The sequence below is a fragment of the Cervus canadensis genome, chromosome 16, assembly GCF_019320065.1.
Source record: "Cervus canadensis isolate Bull #8, Minnesota chromosome 16, ASM1932006v1, whole genome shotgun sequence".
Classification (NCBI taxonomy): Eukaryota; Metazoa; Chordata; class Mammalia; order Artiodactyla; family Cervidae; genus Cervus; species Cervus canadensis.
In genome coordinates this window covers 19,036,837-19,054,168 of record NC_057401.1, presented here as the reverse complement: position 1 = coordinate 19,054,168, position 17,332 = coordinate 19,036,837, and the positions used below count along the sequence as shown (strand labels likewise).

At 38.5% G+C, this 17,332-nt stretch overlaps 1 protein-coding gene across 9 annotated transcripts in view; it reads right to left on the bottom strand.

The window, feature by feature from the left end:
* Positions 1 to 17,332, bottom strand: part of PDE4D (phosphodiesterase 4D) — a 1,564,543-nt gene that overhangs the window by 357,748 nt on the left and 1,189,463 nt on the right. Inside the window, exon 1 of one of the 9 annotated variants that reach the window (XM_043488570.1) lies at positions 12,194 to 16,856. The exons of the other annotated variants lie outside the window; for them this stretch is intronic. Within the exon in view, the coding sequence (XP_043344505.1) occupies positions 12,194 to 12,483 (290 nt within the window). The 5' untranslated portion in view covers positions 12,484 to 16,856. Of the gene's footprint in view, positions 1 to 12,193; positions 16,857 to 17,332 lie in introns of those variants that run through there. 9 annotated transcript variants of the gene reach the window in all.

Genomic DNA, 17,332 nt, shown 5'->3' with positions numbered 1-17,332 from the left:
AGATCTCTTACCCATATTATTCCTGGAAAAACAGGTCACTCAGAAGATCCATCTCCATAAATAAAAGGCATTAGATGACACTGCTATAACTAAGCAATGCTTTATTAAGATTCTGTCATTGAAAATGGAATACTCCATTGCTGAGGATGTGGAAAAATGGAACATTGCTTTGGGGATTATATAAATGGTACAATCACTTTGAAAATCTATTTGGGAATATCTAAAAATATACATATAACCTGCAACCCAGAAATTCTACTCCTTGGGATATATCCAACTTATGTGTATGAACACAAACTTACACACACCACACACACATTTGTTTAACAAATGATATATCCTAGAATGTTCACAGCAGCTCTATTCATGATAACCTGAAACTGGAATACCCAAGTATCTACCAACAATAGTAATCTGCAGTGTATTTACTCAATGAAACACTGTCACAATGAGAATGTACAATCCATAACTACGTAAAAAGGGATGAATCTCACTATCTCAGTGGTGAACAAAAGTAGCCAAAACAGAAGAGTTTATACTGTATAATTTCATTCATAAAAAGCACAAAACTGGCAAAACAAATCTATGCTCTTAGAAGTCAGGATAGTGGTTATCTTTAGAATTATAGTGACTGGAGATGAGCATGACGGAGTATCCTTGGGAGCTGGTATCCCTGGCAGCTGACTACTGGTTATCTGAGTAAAATTGGCTCAGCAGTTTTTTTTTTCTTACCCAGTAGCACATTCATACCTATCATATATCAATTAGTGTCTCATAGAGTGCTGAGAGTTACATATAAATAACTTAACCAAAAAAAACAAAAGAGGCCCTCCCCTTTTAACCAACACTGGGAAGGCAAGATACTCTTTATAAAAGTCATACATGGCTAACACAAACATTAAACATTTTAAGTTCATTCCAAAACACAATATAACATCTCTGCAGTCAATAACTTCTTCCCCTTTTTTTGCGTTTCTACAAGTCAGAGTTCTTTGATGTTTCTGTTTCTTCAGCTCACATGGATTTCTTTAGCAGGAGAAACCTGATGTTTCACATCCCTCAGTATCTCAGCCAAAGCTTAGGAAAGCAGCATATACAATCAGAAGTTGTAAGGGTCAGGCTTATCCTCCTCAAGGGAAGACAGGGCAAAGCCATGTCCACTGGCCTGTGCTCAAGATATTTTGAACTTTATGGCAAAGAGCTCAGGAAAGCCATGGCAGGGAACTATCCAGTCATTTTCTAGGAAATAGTAAGGTTATAGAAATAAAGTAGTTATGGGAGTAATAAAATGTTTTCCTCCTAGTTCATCTGCAATCAGGGTGGTCACACTTTGTGGAACCCACAGATGAGAGCTCTGTGTCAAGTACAACCCAAAGATGGCAGAAGGATTTTGTTATGTTTTTCTCTCCCCTAAAGTGACCACCCTTTCACTAAAGAATGTATTTACGTCATCAAACTAACGTGATTTTTAAACAGGACCTCAATCTTCCCTTTGTATGAGAACACTAATCAGATTCAGCTAGTTTTTACTATCTAAACACTGCCATATGTGAAAAGAGACATCTCTGAAAACCAAGGATATTTTACTGAGTTATATCTCTCCTCAGGCCAATCTACTTCGTTATCCTATATAAACATATTCTGCCATTATATTGTGTTATTCATAACAATTTTCAGTGGATAATCTACAAATCAATTAAGGACAAGTTAATTGCCACAAGGGATCGAGCAACAAGCATTAGAAGACTAATATTTACAGGCACCATCCAAAAAATATACGTGCCAGAGAAAAGATTGGTCTGGCTAGCTTTCCTTCTAATCCAAGATTTTACATTTGTATGATTAACTTTGAAAATCAAAAATTCATCACATAATTACTCTTAGCTTATTACATCCATGTTTCAGGCAGGAATGTGGACATGTGACATGGACAGACACATCAAAAAAAAAAGGTATTACTATATGACATACTACTGCAGTAGAAGTAGTATTTTTTTAAGTCCAGTTATTTTTAGTTGGAGGATAATTACTTTATAACACTGTGTTGGTTTCTGCCATAGATCAACATGAATTAGCCATAGGCATACACATGTGCTCTCCCTCCTGAAGCTCTCTCCCGCCACCTATCCCATCCCACCCCTCCTGGTTGTCAAAGAGTACCGGATTGAAGCTCCCTGTCAAAAGCAAATTCCCACTGGCTATCTATTTTACATATGGTAATACATGTGTTTCAGTGCTACTACTGCTATCAATTTTTAACTTACTTTCTGATTTTTGCTTCAATATTTTCTACCTTCTGAGGATTAGATGAAAAAAATGTAATTCAAAATACACTGTACCCATTCAGCCACATTGATTGGGCATTTAGTGCATTTACATTTAAAGTGATTACTGAATATATGTTCTTATTGCACTTTGTTAATAGTTTTCGGGTTGTTTTTGTAGGGTTTTTTTGTTCCTTTCTTCTTTTGTTCTCTTCTCTTGTGATTTGATGACTATCTTTATTGTTATGTTTGGATTCCTTGTGTGTGTGTGTGTCTAGTATAGATTCTTGGATTGTATAAACTGCCCCTTCTCTTCCATCTCCTCCTTATATTTCCTTATATTTTTTACAATAAAGGTGAAGCCAAGGCAAACTCACTCAAGAGACTAGAGTCTTATCTGATCAAAAACACAGTCAGTAATGAGGTCAGCACCCATATAGTTTCATCCACTTGGTGCAATCTGAATTACACCTTGTCTGCCTAGGACTGCATGTGCACCCATGGATATATGGTTTCCCCAGGCAGAATCTCCCATCCCAACCCCTATTTTATTTTGTTGCTTATTTTCTGCCTTCCTCCACTAGAAAATAAGCTTTATGAGAGCAAAGATCCACCCACTTTCCTTGTCATTATGTCTCTAATACAAGGTGAGTATTTTTAAATGGCTGACAAAGCATCAGGCATAGGGCTGTGCTGGAAGCATCCATATGTGTGCTCAGGCACTCAGTTGGGTATGACTCTTTGCAGCTCCATTGATTTGTAGCCCATCAGGTTCCTCTGTCCATGGAATTTTCCAGGCAAGAATACTTGAGTGGGTTGCCATTTCCTTCTCCAAAGAACCATCCATACTAGTTGGCAAAAGCAAACTGTTAAATTTTCAGATATATTTCTAAGTTGGTTGTTCTATCTAATGACTATTAAAAATTAAATTATATAAACTTACAATTAAAAATTATGTTGAAAAGAATGGTATTAAATATTCAAAACTCATCACTTTATAATCAGACTACATTTTATTATTATCTACATTCCTGATGTCACGCATGTCTATTGCACCTATATGTACAATTTGGCATCTCCTGTCAATGCCATACTTAGTGACCTCTATGGCTTGAAATGGGCTAGTGGGAGAATTTTTGCCTTGGAAATCAGCAAATACTACAAACAGACTTTTCTGGTGTTTTCACAGAGAGCTGGCTGTTAACATTTACCAGCATGCCACTGACCAGGCTTATCAACGGCATTGGACAATCAGCTTCTGAATGAATGTATTCATATTTTATCCGAATTCTGATTGCATTCGAGTGCTTTATTCATGTTCACATTAGTTCTTATAGAGTGTGTTCCTTTAGCCCAGCACAAAGCTTCTATTTTTCCAGTTCATTTCAAGGTTTCTTTTTGAAATGTAGTATGCACACTTGTTGCTCTTGGAATGTCTGTCCTTTTGCATTAGATTGACTTCAGCCACTCAACAGCTACAAAGGCCTTCAAGCTTTTCAATGTTGGGTGATAGGTTTGAGCAGATGAACTCCAGGGTCTCTTCAGCTTTGACCCTCTATTCCATGATACAGGGAAAGGAAGCAGAATGCCCCTACTCTTGTCAGGGGTCTAAAAACATTGGCTAATTGGCTCATTCATTCAATACATATACATCAAGCATTTATTATATGCCATACACCCTCTGGGTACTGGTTAATACAGAGGTGGAACAAAGACAAAACTTGCTGCCATATGGAGCTTAAATTCTGGTATGGATTAACTTATCCATATGGATTAATTTTACTGTTGTCTACATGCCAGGCATGATCTCTGACTAACATACAATCCTCATAACCCTCCCATTTAAAGATGAAGAAACTAAGGCAAACTGGAGAAATAGCTGGACTAATGTCTCAGAGCTGTAAAGATGTTGACATTCCAACCTCAACAATGCGACTGGACAGCCAACCAGCTCTCAACGTGTCTCCCCACCATGTCTTATCAAGGTGAGGCTGTTTTTCTGTGTGCTGGTTGCTTATAACAAAATTGTTTATAGGTGAGCTGTTTTGCGCTATTCTATAACCAAGAGCAGCTCCAATGTTAATGAAGTAATTTACAGAAGAAGCATCAAAGAAAGGATGAAACAGTAAGGGAAATGTAGAAAATGCTATTAAAGAGGAGGTAGGCATGGACCTATTCCATGTAACGGCTCTTTGAAGCAGACACTTGTATTTTCCATTTACAGACAGGGAATCTGCTACAGGAGGTCAAGCAATTACCCAGTTAAGAAAGCAGCAGAGCGGCTTCCCTTATGGCTCAGTAGTAAAGGATCCACTTGCCAAAGCAAGAGACACAGTTTGACTCTGGTCCAGAAAGATCCCACATGCTGCAAAGCCACTAAGTCTGGGAACCACAACTATTGAGCCTGAGCTCTACAGCTTGGGAGTTGCAACTACCGAGCCCATGTGCCACAACTGTTGAAGCCCACGTGCCCTAGAGTCCCTGTTCTGCAACAAGAGGAACCACTGCAATGAGAAAGCCCACACACTGCAACTAGAGAGTAACCCCTGCTCTCTAGTAACTAGCGTAACTAGAGAAAAGTCTGTGCACCATCGAAGACAAAGCATAGCCAATAAATAAATAAATAAATAATTAAAAATGAAAGCAGCAAAACTGGTATTCAAATGTGGTCTATTTGGCTCTAAAGCCAGAGTCTCCCTCTGATAACAACCCCCCCTCCCACCTTTCACAATGTGCAATGGTTGTTAAACATGTTGTTATTATCATAATGGCTGTAATGTTGCCTATAAGGAAACCATTTCACTCATGTTCAATTAAGCGAATATTACTCACAATTTGGAACATCATTAAGAATGCCATTCAATATTCAAGACAATGCCAGTGGAATAAATAGGCATGATGCAGATGAAGTTGACCTGTGTAGCTCAGAGAATCTTTTGGCTTCTCTGAACAGCTGGCCAACGAGTAACATTCTGGCAGTAAAATGTAACCACAGGACCAATGTTTTTGGCCACATGAAATGAGCCAGATGGAACCAAATGAAGCAAAACCCAGGAAGAGGACAGAAGCACATAAATTCACTGATTAGTCTCCTTTTTTCTTTCATAAGAAACATATATTGTGATGCTTCTGCTTAATACTACTTAAAGCCAACCTCAATTAGGTTAGAAGACTGTTCAGATATTATTTGATAACTTTATATTTTGGTCAATCATTAAACCCTGTTCTATACCAAATTACAAGGTATTCTTTAGAGGAAGGTTCCGAGTTCAGTCAATGAGGCTAATTAAGCCCACCAGGCTCTGCCGTCCCTGGGATTCTCCAGGCAAGAACACTGAAGTGGGTTGCCATTTCCTTCTCCAATGCATGAAAGTGAAAAGTGAAAGTTAAGTTGCTCAGTCGTGTCCGACTCTTCGCAACCCCATGGGCTGCAGCCTACGAGGCTCCTCCATCCATGGGAATTTTCCAGGCAAGAGTACTGGAGTGGGGTGCCATTGCCTTTTCCGAAGTCTATCAGAATGTCACCTCTTATTATGGAACTTCTGTGTGGCAATGAGAAGATCTGATCAAGAAATGGGAGGTGAGAAAGTGACTAGAAGTCAAGCCTCTAGGACAGGGTGCAAACTTGGGCATGTGTCCTAAACTCTCTCTGCCTAGTTTCATCATCTGTAAGGTAAATACAATGCTAGTCCTCCTTGCGGGGTTGTTTTGTAGGATGAAATAAGATAATGTATTCGGAGAGTACTGGAAACACTGTCTGGCACATACTAAATCCTCAATACAATTTAGATCTTATTATTATTACTCTGGACTTCTGACCACATGTGGGTTGTATAGCCACTGATCCCTAAACCACCAGTTTTCCTCTTATTTGGTGGCAATTATACCCATCCTCTTCAGTTCAGTTCAGTCACTCAGTCGTGTCCAACACTTTGCAACCCCATGGACTGCAGCATGCCAGTCTTCCCTATCACCAGCTCCCAGACTTTGCTCAAACTCATGTCCATTGAGTCAGTGATGCCATCCAACCATCTTATCCTCTGTCGTCCCCTTCTCCTCCTGCCTTCAATCTTTCTCAGCATCAGGATCTTTTCCAATGAGTCAGCTCTTCACATTAGGTGACCAAAGTACTGGAGTTTCAGCTTCAGCATCAGTCCTTCCAATGAATATTCAGGACTGATCTCCTTTAGGATTGACTGGTTGGATCTCCTTGCAGTCCAAGGGACTCTCAAGAATCTTCTCCAACACCACAGTTCAAAAGCATCGATTATTCGGCGCTAAGCTTTCTTTGTAGTCCAACTCTCACATCCATACATGACCACTGGAAAAACCATAGCTTTCACTAGACAGACATTTGTTGGCAAAGTAATGTCTCTGCTTTTTAATATGCTGTCTAGGTATGTCATAGCTTTTCTTCCAAGGAGCAAGCATCTTCTAATTTCATGGCTGCAGTCACCATCTGCAGTGACTTTGGATCCCCAAAAAATAAAGTTTGTCACTGTTTCCACTATTCCCCCATCTATTTGCCATGAAGTGATGGGACCGGATGCCATGATATTGGTTTTCTGAATGTTGAGTTTTAAGCCAATGTTTTCACTCTCCTCTTTCACTTTAATCAGCAGGCTCTTTAGTTCCTCTTCACTTTCTGTCATAAGGGTGCTGTCATCTGCATATCTGAGGTTATTGATATTTCTCCTGGCAATCTTGATTCCAGCTTGTGCTTCATCCAGCCCAGCATTTTACATGATATACTCTGCATATAAGTTAAATAAGCAGAGTGACAATGTATGGCCTTGACATACTCCTTTCCTGATTTGGAACCTGTCTGTGGTTTCATGTCCAGTTTTAACTGTTGCTTCCTGACTTGCATACAGATTTCTCAGGAGGCAGGTCAGGTGGTCTGGTATTCCCATTTCTTTCAGAATTTTCCACAGTTTGTTGTGATCCACACAATCAAAGGCTTTGGCATAGTCAATAAAGCAGAAGTAGATGTTTTTCTGGAACTCTCTTGCTTTTTCGAGGATCCAATGGATGTTGGCAATCTGATCTCTGGTTCCTCTGCCTTTTTAAATACAGCTTGAATGTCTGAAGTTCATGGTTCACATATTGTTGAAGCCTGACTTGGAAAATTTTGAGCATTACTTTGCTAGCGTGTGCGATGAGTACAATTGTGCAGTAGTTTGAACATTCTCTGCCTTTCTTTGGGATTGGAATGAAAACTGACCTTTTCCAGTCCTGTAGCTGCTGCTGAGTTTTCCAAATTTGCTGGCATATGAGTGTAGCACTTTCACAGCATCATCTTTGAGGATTTGAAATAAGTCAACTGTTTTACCCTAAAAATGGAATAATATGAGGTATAGAACAGAATGCTAAAAAGAACAGATAGTAACATCTGTTACATTTGAAAAGCTTTAATTTTTTTTTTTTAAATGCCACAGAATAGGAGGTACTAATGTGAAACTTAGAAAGTTACATCTCAGCTTACTGATTTGTTGGCAGGACTCATTTCTTTAAGACTTGGGCTCTAGCCAGCATCTTCTAGTGGGCAAACTGAGGTTTAATTTGACAGCCATTGATGTGCTACACTTCAGTTTTGGTAGGAACAAAGAGTGGCTAAGAGACCATATTCTCCAGCGGTCCCTGCAAATATCTTCTACCAAAAAAAACCCTCCAGATCAAAGTTGCAGATTTGAATATAACTTTCCAAGATGGGCAGAGAGGGTGATTTAAAGTTATCTAGTGTTGTTTGTTTTAGCCAACAGTCAATGATATAGTATATCTCACAACCTAGACAGCATATTAAAAAGCAGAGACATTACTTTGTCAACAAAGGTCCGTCTAGTCAAGGCTATGGTTTTTCCAGTGGTCATGTATGGATGTGAGAGTTGGACTATAAGGAAAGCTGAGCACTGAAGAATTGATGCTTTTGAACTGTGGTGTTGGAGAAGACTCTTGAGAGTCCCTTGGACTGCAAGGAGATCCAACCAGTTCATCCTAAAGGAGATCAGTCCTGGGTGTTCATTGGAAGGACTGATGTTGAAGCTGAAACTCCAATACTTTGGCCACCTGATGCGAAGAGCTGACTCATTTGAAAAGACCTTGATGCTGGGAAAGATTGAAGGCAAGAGGAGAAGGGGACGACAGAGGATGAGATGGTTGGATGGCATAACCGACTCAATGGACATGGGTTTGGGTGAACTCTGGGAGTTGGTGATGGACAGGGAGGCCTGCCGTGCTGCGCTTCATGGGGTTGCAAAGAGTCAGACATGATTGAGCAACTGAACTGAACTGATTAGTGTGAGGAGCAAGAAAACTAGAACTTACTTTGTTCTAGTCTGTGGGAGGTTAGCAAAATCACCTCTGCCCTGCACTACTAGGCAGGTTTGATGGTGGTCTCTTCTATTGGTACAGCATCCACCCATAGTCACCCCATAAAAAATGTTCATTTTAACACTGCTTTTTGAAAAGACAAAGTTCTGTGATTTGTTCAGATTGGAAGACAAGACCATCTCTAGAAGAGTAACCTTCTATTTCAAGTTTCTGTGAATGTTACTATAATTTTAAACAATAACCTTTTTTAAAAAACAAAAGGTCCCAGAGTTCCCTTGGGGAATTGTCAGAGTCCTCCAACCTGCTAAGTCCTAGCTCCTTGTTCTTTCTTGGCTTCCAAGATAATTTTCTTCCCAGTTTTTGAAGTACTACATTTAAACTACATTTAAGCATGAGTCCACTCACTGATACTACTTTCTCAAATCTAACGGAAGCACATCATTCCCTTCCCTCTCTCCTCTAAAGCAGACATGAGAGGTGTGGCTCTCATTCTAGGGCCACAGAGGAAAGCCAGTCTCTTTAGAATGTAATCCTCTTTTTCTGCATCAAATCAAATTAAGCTTAACAAGTTATATGTTAGTTATGTCTGGCTTTCTCTAAACGTATTATTTTATCCACAAAAGGCAAGAACTCATCACTGTTGAAAAACAACTTTCAAATCTATTTTAAACACTGTAGAACTGCCCAAGGTTGTACTTCGCAGGGATCAACACTCATCAAATACATATGATTTATGGTTACTTAAAAAAAATTAGACTCTTTACAGACCTGGCTTTCCTTTAGTCTGAATGCCACGGGAGAGCGAAAGCAATACGAGAGACAAATATTCCAGCTTAACATTAGAGTATTACCAGTGTCGTGCATAATATCCATTCAATCTTTCAAAGAAAAAAAAAAACACTCTACTGGACACATGTGAGAATTTTACAGAATATAAAATTATGTTTATTAAACAACAACAACAAAAAAACTTGTAAATGAGAAATTCAACCAAGAAATCTTGGCTAACGTCTCATTATGCCAGTTGCTTCAATAGTAGAATTATATCTTAAGCCTCTCAAAGGTCAAGATAAGCTTAAATTACTTTCATGCTTTAAAGATCTCATATATTAAAAAAGAAATGAAGAAATACAAAAGCTCAGCTGCAAAACTGTGGGGTATTTTAAATGTTTACATCAAATAACAATAATTTTGACTCCAGGGATGCTAATGTAATGTAACTATCACTCAGAAGATAAATTTAGAATTTAAATGTGTGGGTATATGTCTATGTGTGTATGTGTGTGTATGTACATATGCATAAATACTGTGACTCATGAATTTGAGTTGATGTGGTCTGATAACAGTTTAAAGCTATACAATAAACATTTTTTCCCCACTGTTGTCAGTACACTGCTGTGACTGAATGCATACTCTTGTTTTTAGTACTAAGAGACCTCCGAAAATGTGAGGTTAGAGTGTCCAACTGCTGTCTTAGCTTCTTAACTTTCCATTGGACTCTTGGCCTGTGATAGGTCCTGATCATAACCACAAGTTGATTTTTTCATGTAGAAATCCAACTCAGTTGCGTAATATCAACTAAAAGAATGTATGTAGCAAGATGTTTCATCAAATATGCATTAATGCTATTCCCCCTGCAAGGAAAGGAGCCTCTGAACTCAAGGAACTTTTAGTTCAAATGGATAGAGAAAATAGGACCCACAGAACAGTGAAGAGAGTACATATAAACAATTAATTATTATTTGGTAAATTAACAATAAAATTAAAAGCAAATGAATGAGCAACAGTCTCTCAAGCTTCAAAACAGACTGGTCCTTAATGGCTTTTCAGGATGTCATTCTCACTTCTTAAACTTGTTATGAAAGAAGGTTAGAACTACATACTGAGGGCATTTAAATATACAGAAAACTCATTCTTAGACATACCAGTGCTTGTTCTATTTTGGAAAGGATCATATTAACAATAAAAACAAAAATATCTTTGGCAGGCCAAGAAGGCAAGTTTCATAATATATCTGCAGATCACACAGTAGAGCTTAAACTGCATTTCTCAAGATGTCTGAAATCCTTTAGACAAACATGCTATTGCTTTTACCCTACCCGGCAGTTAGATATGCATGATATTTGGAAACTTGTTATCAGATTTCAACGGTAAGGAGTTTCTAGAAGGCACCATCTATTGGAAATATGCACAGTAATGCTTACAAATCTTAAATAAGCATACAACTTAGCACATAAGAAGCATGAGGTGTGTGAATAATAAGCATGAGAAGTGAATTCAGTAGAATGTTAAGCATATAGTAGGCATATAATGTCTAACATTGAATCATTCTTAACTGTAACAAATTAACATAATTAATAAAAATAAATGATGTTTATTCTGTTCTGAAGTAGAAGTAGATGTACTACTAGTAGTACATCTAGTAGTAAGGAAGTACTACTTAAACCTTTAACTTCCATCTTTTATTTATCCCTTGTCAAAGTTTGCTTATTCTTTGTTACTAGGGAAGACTATAATTTGAGTCTTTTTGATTTCATAGTTCCCTACAACAAGGGCACTATCTTTAATACTGTCTAAAACAAGTAAATAATTCTTGTGGATTATTTTAATCTAAACTTTGAATGTGTTTATGCAAGTAAATCCGAACACATTTGAATCCCAATTTAATGCATAATTCTTAGGCCTGGTGGTTTCCAGATATGTTACATTTTGTCTAAAGAAATTCTTGAAATTTTGCCTACGATTTCACCTCTATTTGCTACTGGTGACATAGCTTGCAATGCTACAGACTAAGCAATCAGAACCAAAAAAATATGTGAAGGGTCAATCTTTTCTTTGTAAATATCTAGAATACTGAAGCAAAAAGTGAATCAAAGATTTTTCTCAATGTCTTCTTTTTCTTTCCAAGTTATTTGGTTAAAATAAGCCTAACTTGGATGTAAAGCAAAAGTGTCACTGACAATTTATTTAAATCTTGAGGTCAAGATTTTTTATATATTTCTACAAAAATCTTTGGACATAACAGATTAAGAACATACTCCCTTCTATTTCATGGTATCTAATTCCCCTTGGCAAAATTAAAACTCTGAACTACTATCTAGACCATAGAAATAATTTCTACTTTTCCATGTGAATAGGACCTGAAACACTTATACATACACAGAAGTGTTTTGTTGTTGTTTGTTCGTTCCTTGAACCAAACAAGAACCCATTCCTGATATTTCAAGGGTTAACCGAAAGTTAGTACGACAGAATCTGGCTACGTTATGCCCATTAAGTGGGCTAACACACTTGTTTTCCAGATGCCAGTCACGGGAATGCTTTTCTAAGTTTACCACTGAACTCTCAAAATCAGCTTTTAGAGTTAGTCAATTTCCTTCTGCTTCTGGGGGTTCCCAAATACCCCCGGCTCTGTTAAGGTTCTCATCTTCATAGTTCCTATTCTGTATACTGCCCATTTATCCTGCCAATTGAAGGCAATGTAGGAAACAGAGGTTAAACAGATCAATGCAGGGCACGAGACTTCTTTGCGGGGGGCCTAGGGCGACGGAGGCTGATGACAAAAATTCATCCCAGCCACAAAAAGGAAAGAACAATACCTGTAAGACTTTGACAATCGTAATCTTGACTTGACTCTTGTGGACAGTCCTGGCACTGAGGCTCCCCGAGGGTCCCACACAAAAGCCATGTGTGAAGCAGGTGCCGGGGATGCTGGAGACAGAGGCAGGTCAGAGTGGGTGCAGAGCCCCGGGGGAGGGGGGACCCTGGAGCAGCAGTAGGCGCTTGTGGCCAAGGGCGGGCATTTCCTCCGAGCCTGCTCTGGGCTGCCAGCGAGGTGGCGGGTGGCTGAAGCACAGCGAGAAGAGATGGCCGGGACTTCCTGCCTCATGACACTTGCCCTTTGCGACAGAGCTTGCTTCACTCTGACTTTATCTCATTAATAACGTGAGAAACGCTCCCTTGCAAATTTGTTTTTAAATATAGCCCTGATTAAACAGCACAGTCCCATGCCACTCCTGGAAAGCACAACACACACATACACACACACACATATACACACACACATACACACACACACACACACATACACACACACATATACACACACACACATATACACACACACACACAGTGAAAGGCATGACTGAAGTGGGTAAACCTTTATATCAAGTGTGAAGTTTAGGGGAAAAAAGGAAACAAGGCTTTTGTTTTTTTTTTTTAAGTAAATACATGACTGGGAAATTCAACATAGATTTACTAATTTTCACACAACTAGCTGCCAAGTGTGATGTTTCTTATTTCAACTTCTCTTAGAAACAGGGATGAACAGTTATTAGTAAACTCTCCACAAGGATTTAAGTCTCTAAATACCAGGGCCTCCCTGCAAATCAGCTTGAGAAGAAAACAGGCAGATCACTTTCAACACTTTTGGCAGCTTTCCCCTCAAGGAGATACTGCGTCACCTTGGAGAGTGAATTGTAACGCGTGACTTTGACGGTAACAAAGATCAATTTTCTTGCTCAGTTTCTGTTCCCTAGAAACATTTCTTAACTCTATGATAAGTCCCTTAAAACAATCTTCTTTCAAATTAAACAAATGATGAAAAGCCACACAGAGCCCTTCACACATTTTACGAGTCCAACACATCTCGGTGAGGCATCTATGTCAAGATAGTGTGCTCCCGGAGTCACAGGAACCCAGTGCCATCATGGGTCCTTACCACCAGGTGCTATTTAATGTTAACAATGCTGCGTAATGCCATCAGTCCCTGTCTAAACACTGCCCTGCTGGTGACCTCAACTGTAAACCAAGGCAGAACTCCACTTCTCCAGGATAAGATTAGAGAGGTTTGGAATGCCCAGCAGTGATTTAACCCTCTCTGGACTGGGCAAAACTGAACAGTTGTGTTTGGTGAGCTTCACCACTTTGGCCAAATTTTGAGACCTCCTGAGAGCCCAATCTATCTCATGTACCCACGGGGTCCAAAGTATTCTCGCAGTTTTGGTAAAAGCTCAAGTCAGTCAACACGACACTTATTTTCACAACGGCATCCAGCACATCAGGGGTTCCTGAGAACACAGGTTTCAAATCAGCCTTGGGGATGAGTAACAGAACTCGCTTTTATGGTTTCACCTCTTTGTTATCTGACGGATGGGTTAAAAGAGTGGGTGAGTGATAGCTGACTGAACAACAGTGACCTTGGAGGAGCCAAGAGTTCAAAAACAAACATATTCTCTCCGAAATCAACTAGCAGGATTTGAATGCTTCACAAACTACATCTTTTTTGCTTTTGTATTTGGATCCTCATTTCACAAGAGCAATATGGATGGTCATCTTGATGGTAGTCTTTGAAAGGACCGAGAAGAAGCCCATACTTACATCAGTCTGCATTTCTCGGTGTGTTAAATTCCACTGTTAGCACTTTACTCCATTATTCTATTAAATTTCCATGTCAGGAAAGCTCTTGGGAAATGCAAACATTTCTGGCAGAGTTGACACAGAGCTGAACAACTTGGTCTGTAGTGGAATGGCTTCATCCGAGACTGAAGCCAGACGGTGGAAAAAAAAAATTGGGAGTCTGGGTGAGGAGGGTGGATGTCACTGAAAACTGGGGCGGGGGGGGGGGTGGAATAACATGAAGGGAGAGATGGGGTAGACATAGAACAAGCAAGAGAACAGGAGGGAAGGTACTGGCAAAGATTTACTTTTGCACCTTTCATGCAATACAAAGGTCTCATTTTATTCAGTGGCACTTCAAATTTTGTAGATCAAAAAGTGTTACTGGTTTTTAACAATGAAGGCTGCAGTCCATAAACATAACACTGGGGGCAGAAAAATATCATTTTTATTGTTATCCCAAATGCATTTGTCATGGAAAGATGGACTGTATCTTCCCATTCAGGCTAAAGCCAGCAACAAGCAGGTATTTTGACTAAAACTTATTTCTGTCCACTCTAATTTGCTTTTAAAAAGAATGTTCTGTTGATTGATATCTACCTGATAAAATATAAGGGGATAATAATAATGCACGATGGAGGTATTACAGAATGTCTATGTTTTTCTGAAAGAAATGTATATTGAAGACATGCAAAGTTGTCTTCTTCCTTATCACCCAAAGATTTCTTTTCCCCCTCCGCTTCTTGAAAGCAGACATCTGGAAAAGTTAAACATGATCAAAACAACAGAACTATAAATGTGAAATGATGACCAGGAAAATGGAAACTTGGATCCTTTTTTTCCTAATGCAAAATTAGATGAAGTTGCAAGAAGTATCTGCCAGTGTTAATGCTATTCTTCTCCTTAAATAATTACTCACACCTCCAGAATCTAATTTCTCTGATATAGCTAGGCATAATCTCTGTTAGGTGACCAGGTCTCAGCAAGGTCACAGAAATACACCGGTTACTTCTGAGATTAATAATGAGCAACGTTAAAACAAAAAATGAGCAAAGTTAAGTTTGATTTTAATGCTTTAAGTATAACCATTAATATCATTTTCCAGGACTACCTAGTACTTCACAAAACTTCACAAACATGAGAATTTAGGCAATCGGAAACAATATAAAGGTTAAATAAGATATTTGCTAGGATGAATCTTTGCTGTCATTTATCTTTCAAGCAGCTGTTTTCCCTGGAGAAGGAAATGGCAACCCACTCCAGTATTCTTGCCTGGAGAATCCCATGAACGGAGGAGCCTGGTAAGGGTCGCAGAGTCAGACACGACTGAGTGACTTGACTCACTCACAGCTGTTTATAACTTTCCCTTCTCATGTACTAAATGGTAGAGAAAGAAATGAAATAGAAATCTTTTGAATATTTTCATTTCTGTCCTATTAGCAAGCATTTATTTTCCAGAAGTTCCAGGAAAAGCATGACTGAATGTCAAGGAGAAATGTTTCATCTCTAAGACAAACTCTTCTTTTGCAAGTTGGAAATTAAACTCACATCCCAGGGAAAACCAGATTCTTTAATCTAAACTTTGCTTTCACCCAGTTGTTATTCCCTTCATTCTTAACCTCCTTAAAATCTCAAGAAAATGCCCATCTCCTGCCAGTAATGTAGATCTTATGTTCTGCAGAGCTCTAAATAAGGAATCTTTGCCTCTTGAACATTTCTGCAATTTTGGTTCCAAGATTCCAGATGTTAAAATGGCAAGTTTAAGGCTTGATGTTTGATACAAATTCAGAATTTCCTTTATAGGAGATAGCTTGTTGTTGCTTCTTTGTCACTAAGTCGTGTCCCACTTTTTTTGTGAGCCTGCTAAACTCCTTTGTCCATGGGATTTCCCAGGTAAGTATACTGGAATGGGTTGCCGTTTCCTCCTCTAAGGGATCTTCCTGACCCAGGGATTGAACTTGCATCTCCTCCATTTGCAGGCTGATTCTTCACTGCTGAGTCACCAGGGAAGCCCATAGGAGATAGTTACTATGAATCAATTTTGAAAATCCTAAATTTAGAAGTAGGAGAATTTAAATATAATCACATAGCACTTATTTACACATCAAGTTACTACTAGAGAGGTGGAAGGGGAAGGTTTAAGCTTAAACTTCAGAGACACTGAGAGTTATATTAGTGGGGTTGTATGATGTTGAAATACACTGCCTCAGGAAACCAGAGCAGACAGAGATATGGGTTCAAGATAATGCTGTATTTTGAAACAGTTGCTGGTTGCAGACTCAAAGGCAGCAGAGTTCAATGTGGAAGCAAACAGCTTCATTTTCATGTTATCATTTATCTCTGATAACAGTTTCATTATAACAAGTTTATTTTCAGGGTGATCTGTTGCAAAAGACTATGCAGGAAAGGAAATTTAACAACTGGACTTAACACACTTCTGAAAAGCTATTCATTCAGTATAAGTAATTCTGGTTTAAACAAGGCTTCTTATTACATTAATATACTATCATGATCAACTATCAATTATTATTCCGAGTGAAAATGCTGAAAAATTATACTAACATTTTCTTTGAATTGCTTTCAAATAGTCATTCTAAATCTTATATGAGTCTACTTGATTCAGAGGTCAATCATTCCATGTTCTGAAAGAAAGGAAACTGTTCTGAAACTTTTTTTATGAGCTATAATACAGTGGAGTGCTAACAGAATCAAGGGTAACCCATAGTCTTAAGAGCATTAAGAAAGCATATTCTACATTTTGAGCAGCTTCAGACGTACCCTTTATTCATATATGTTCCAGGACACAAGTGGAAATAAAGTGTAATTAAATAGCTAAAATTATTATTATTATTAATTAATTTTGTTATAGAAGTTTTTAAAGCTTTAAAAAATATGTATAGTTGATTTACAATGTTTTGCTAGTTTCAGTTATATATATGCATACATCCTTTTTAAATACTTTTTTCCATTATGATTTATCACAGGATACTGAATACAGTTTCCTGTGCTATGCAGTAGGCCCTTGTTGTTCATCCGTTCTCTATGTAATAGTTTTCTTCCGCTGAGCTCAAACTCTCAATTCATGCTCTCCCCATCCTTCCCCTCCCCCTTGGCAATCACCAGCCTGTTCTCCAAGCTTGTGTTTGTTTCTGTTTTGTAGATAGGTTCATTTGTGTCATATTTTAGATTCCACATATGAGTGATATATGATATTTTTCTTTGTCTGTCTGACTTACTCCACTCAGTATGATAATCTCTAGGTCCATCCATGGTGCTGCAAACTGCATTATTTCATCCTTTCTTATGGCTGAGTAGTAGTCCATCGTATATATGCATCTCAT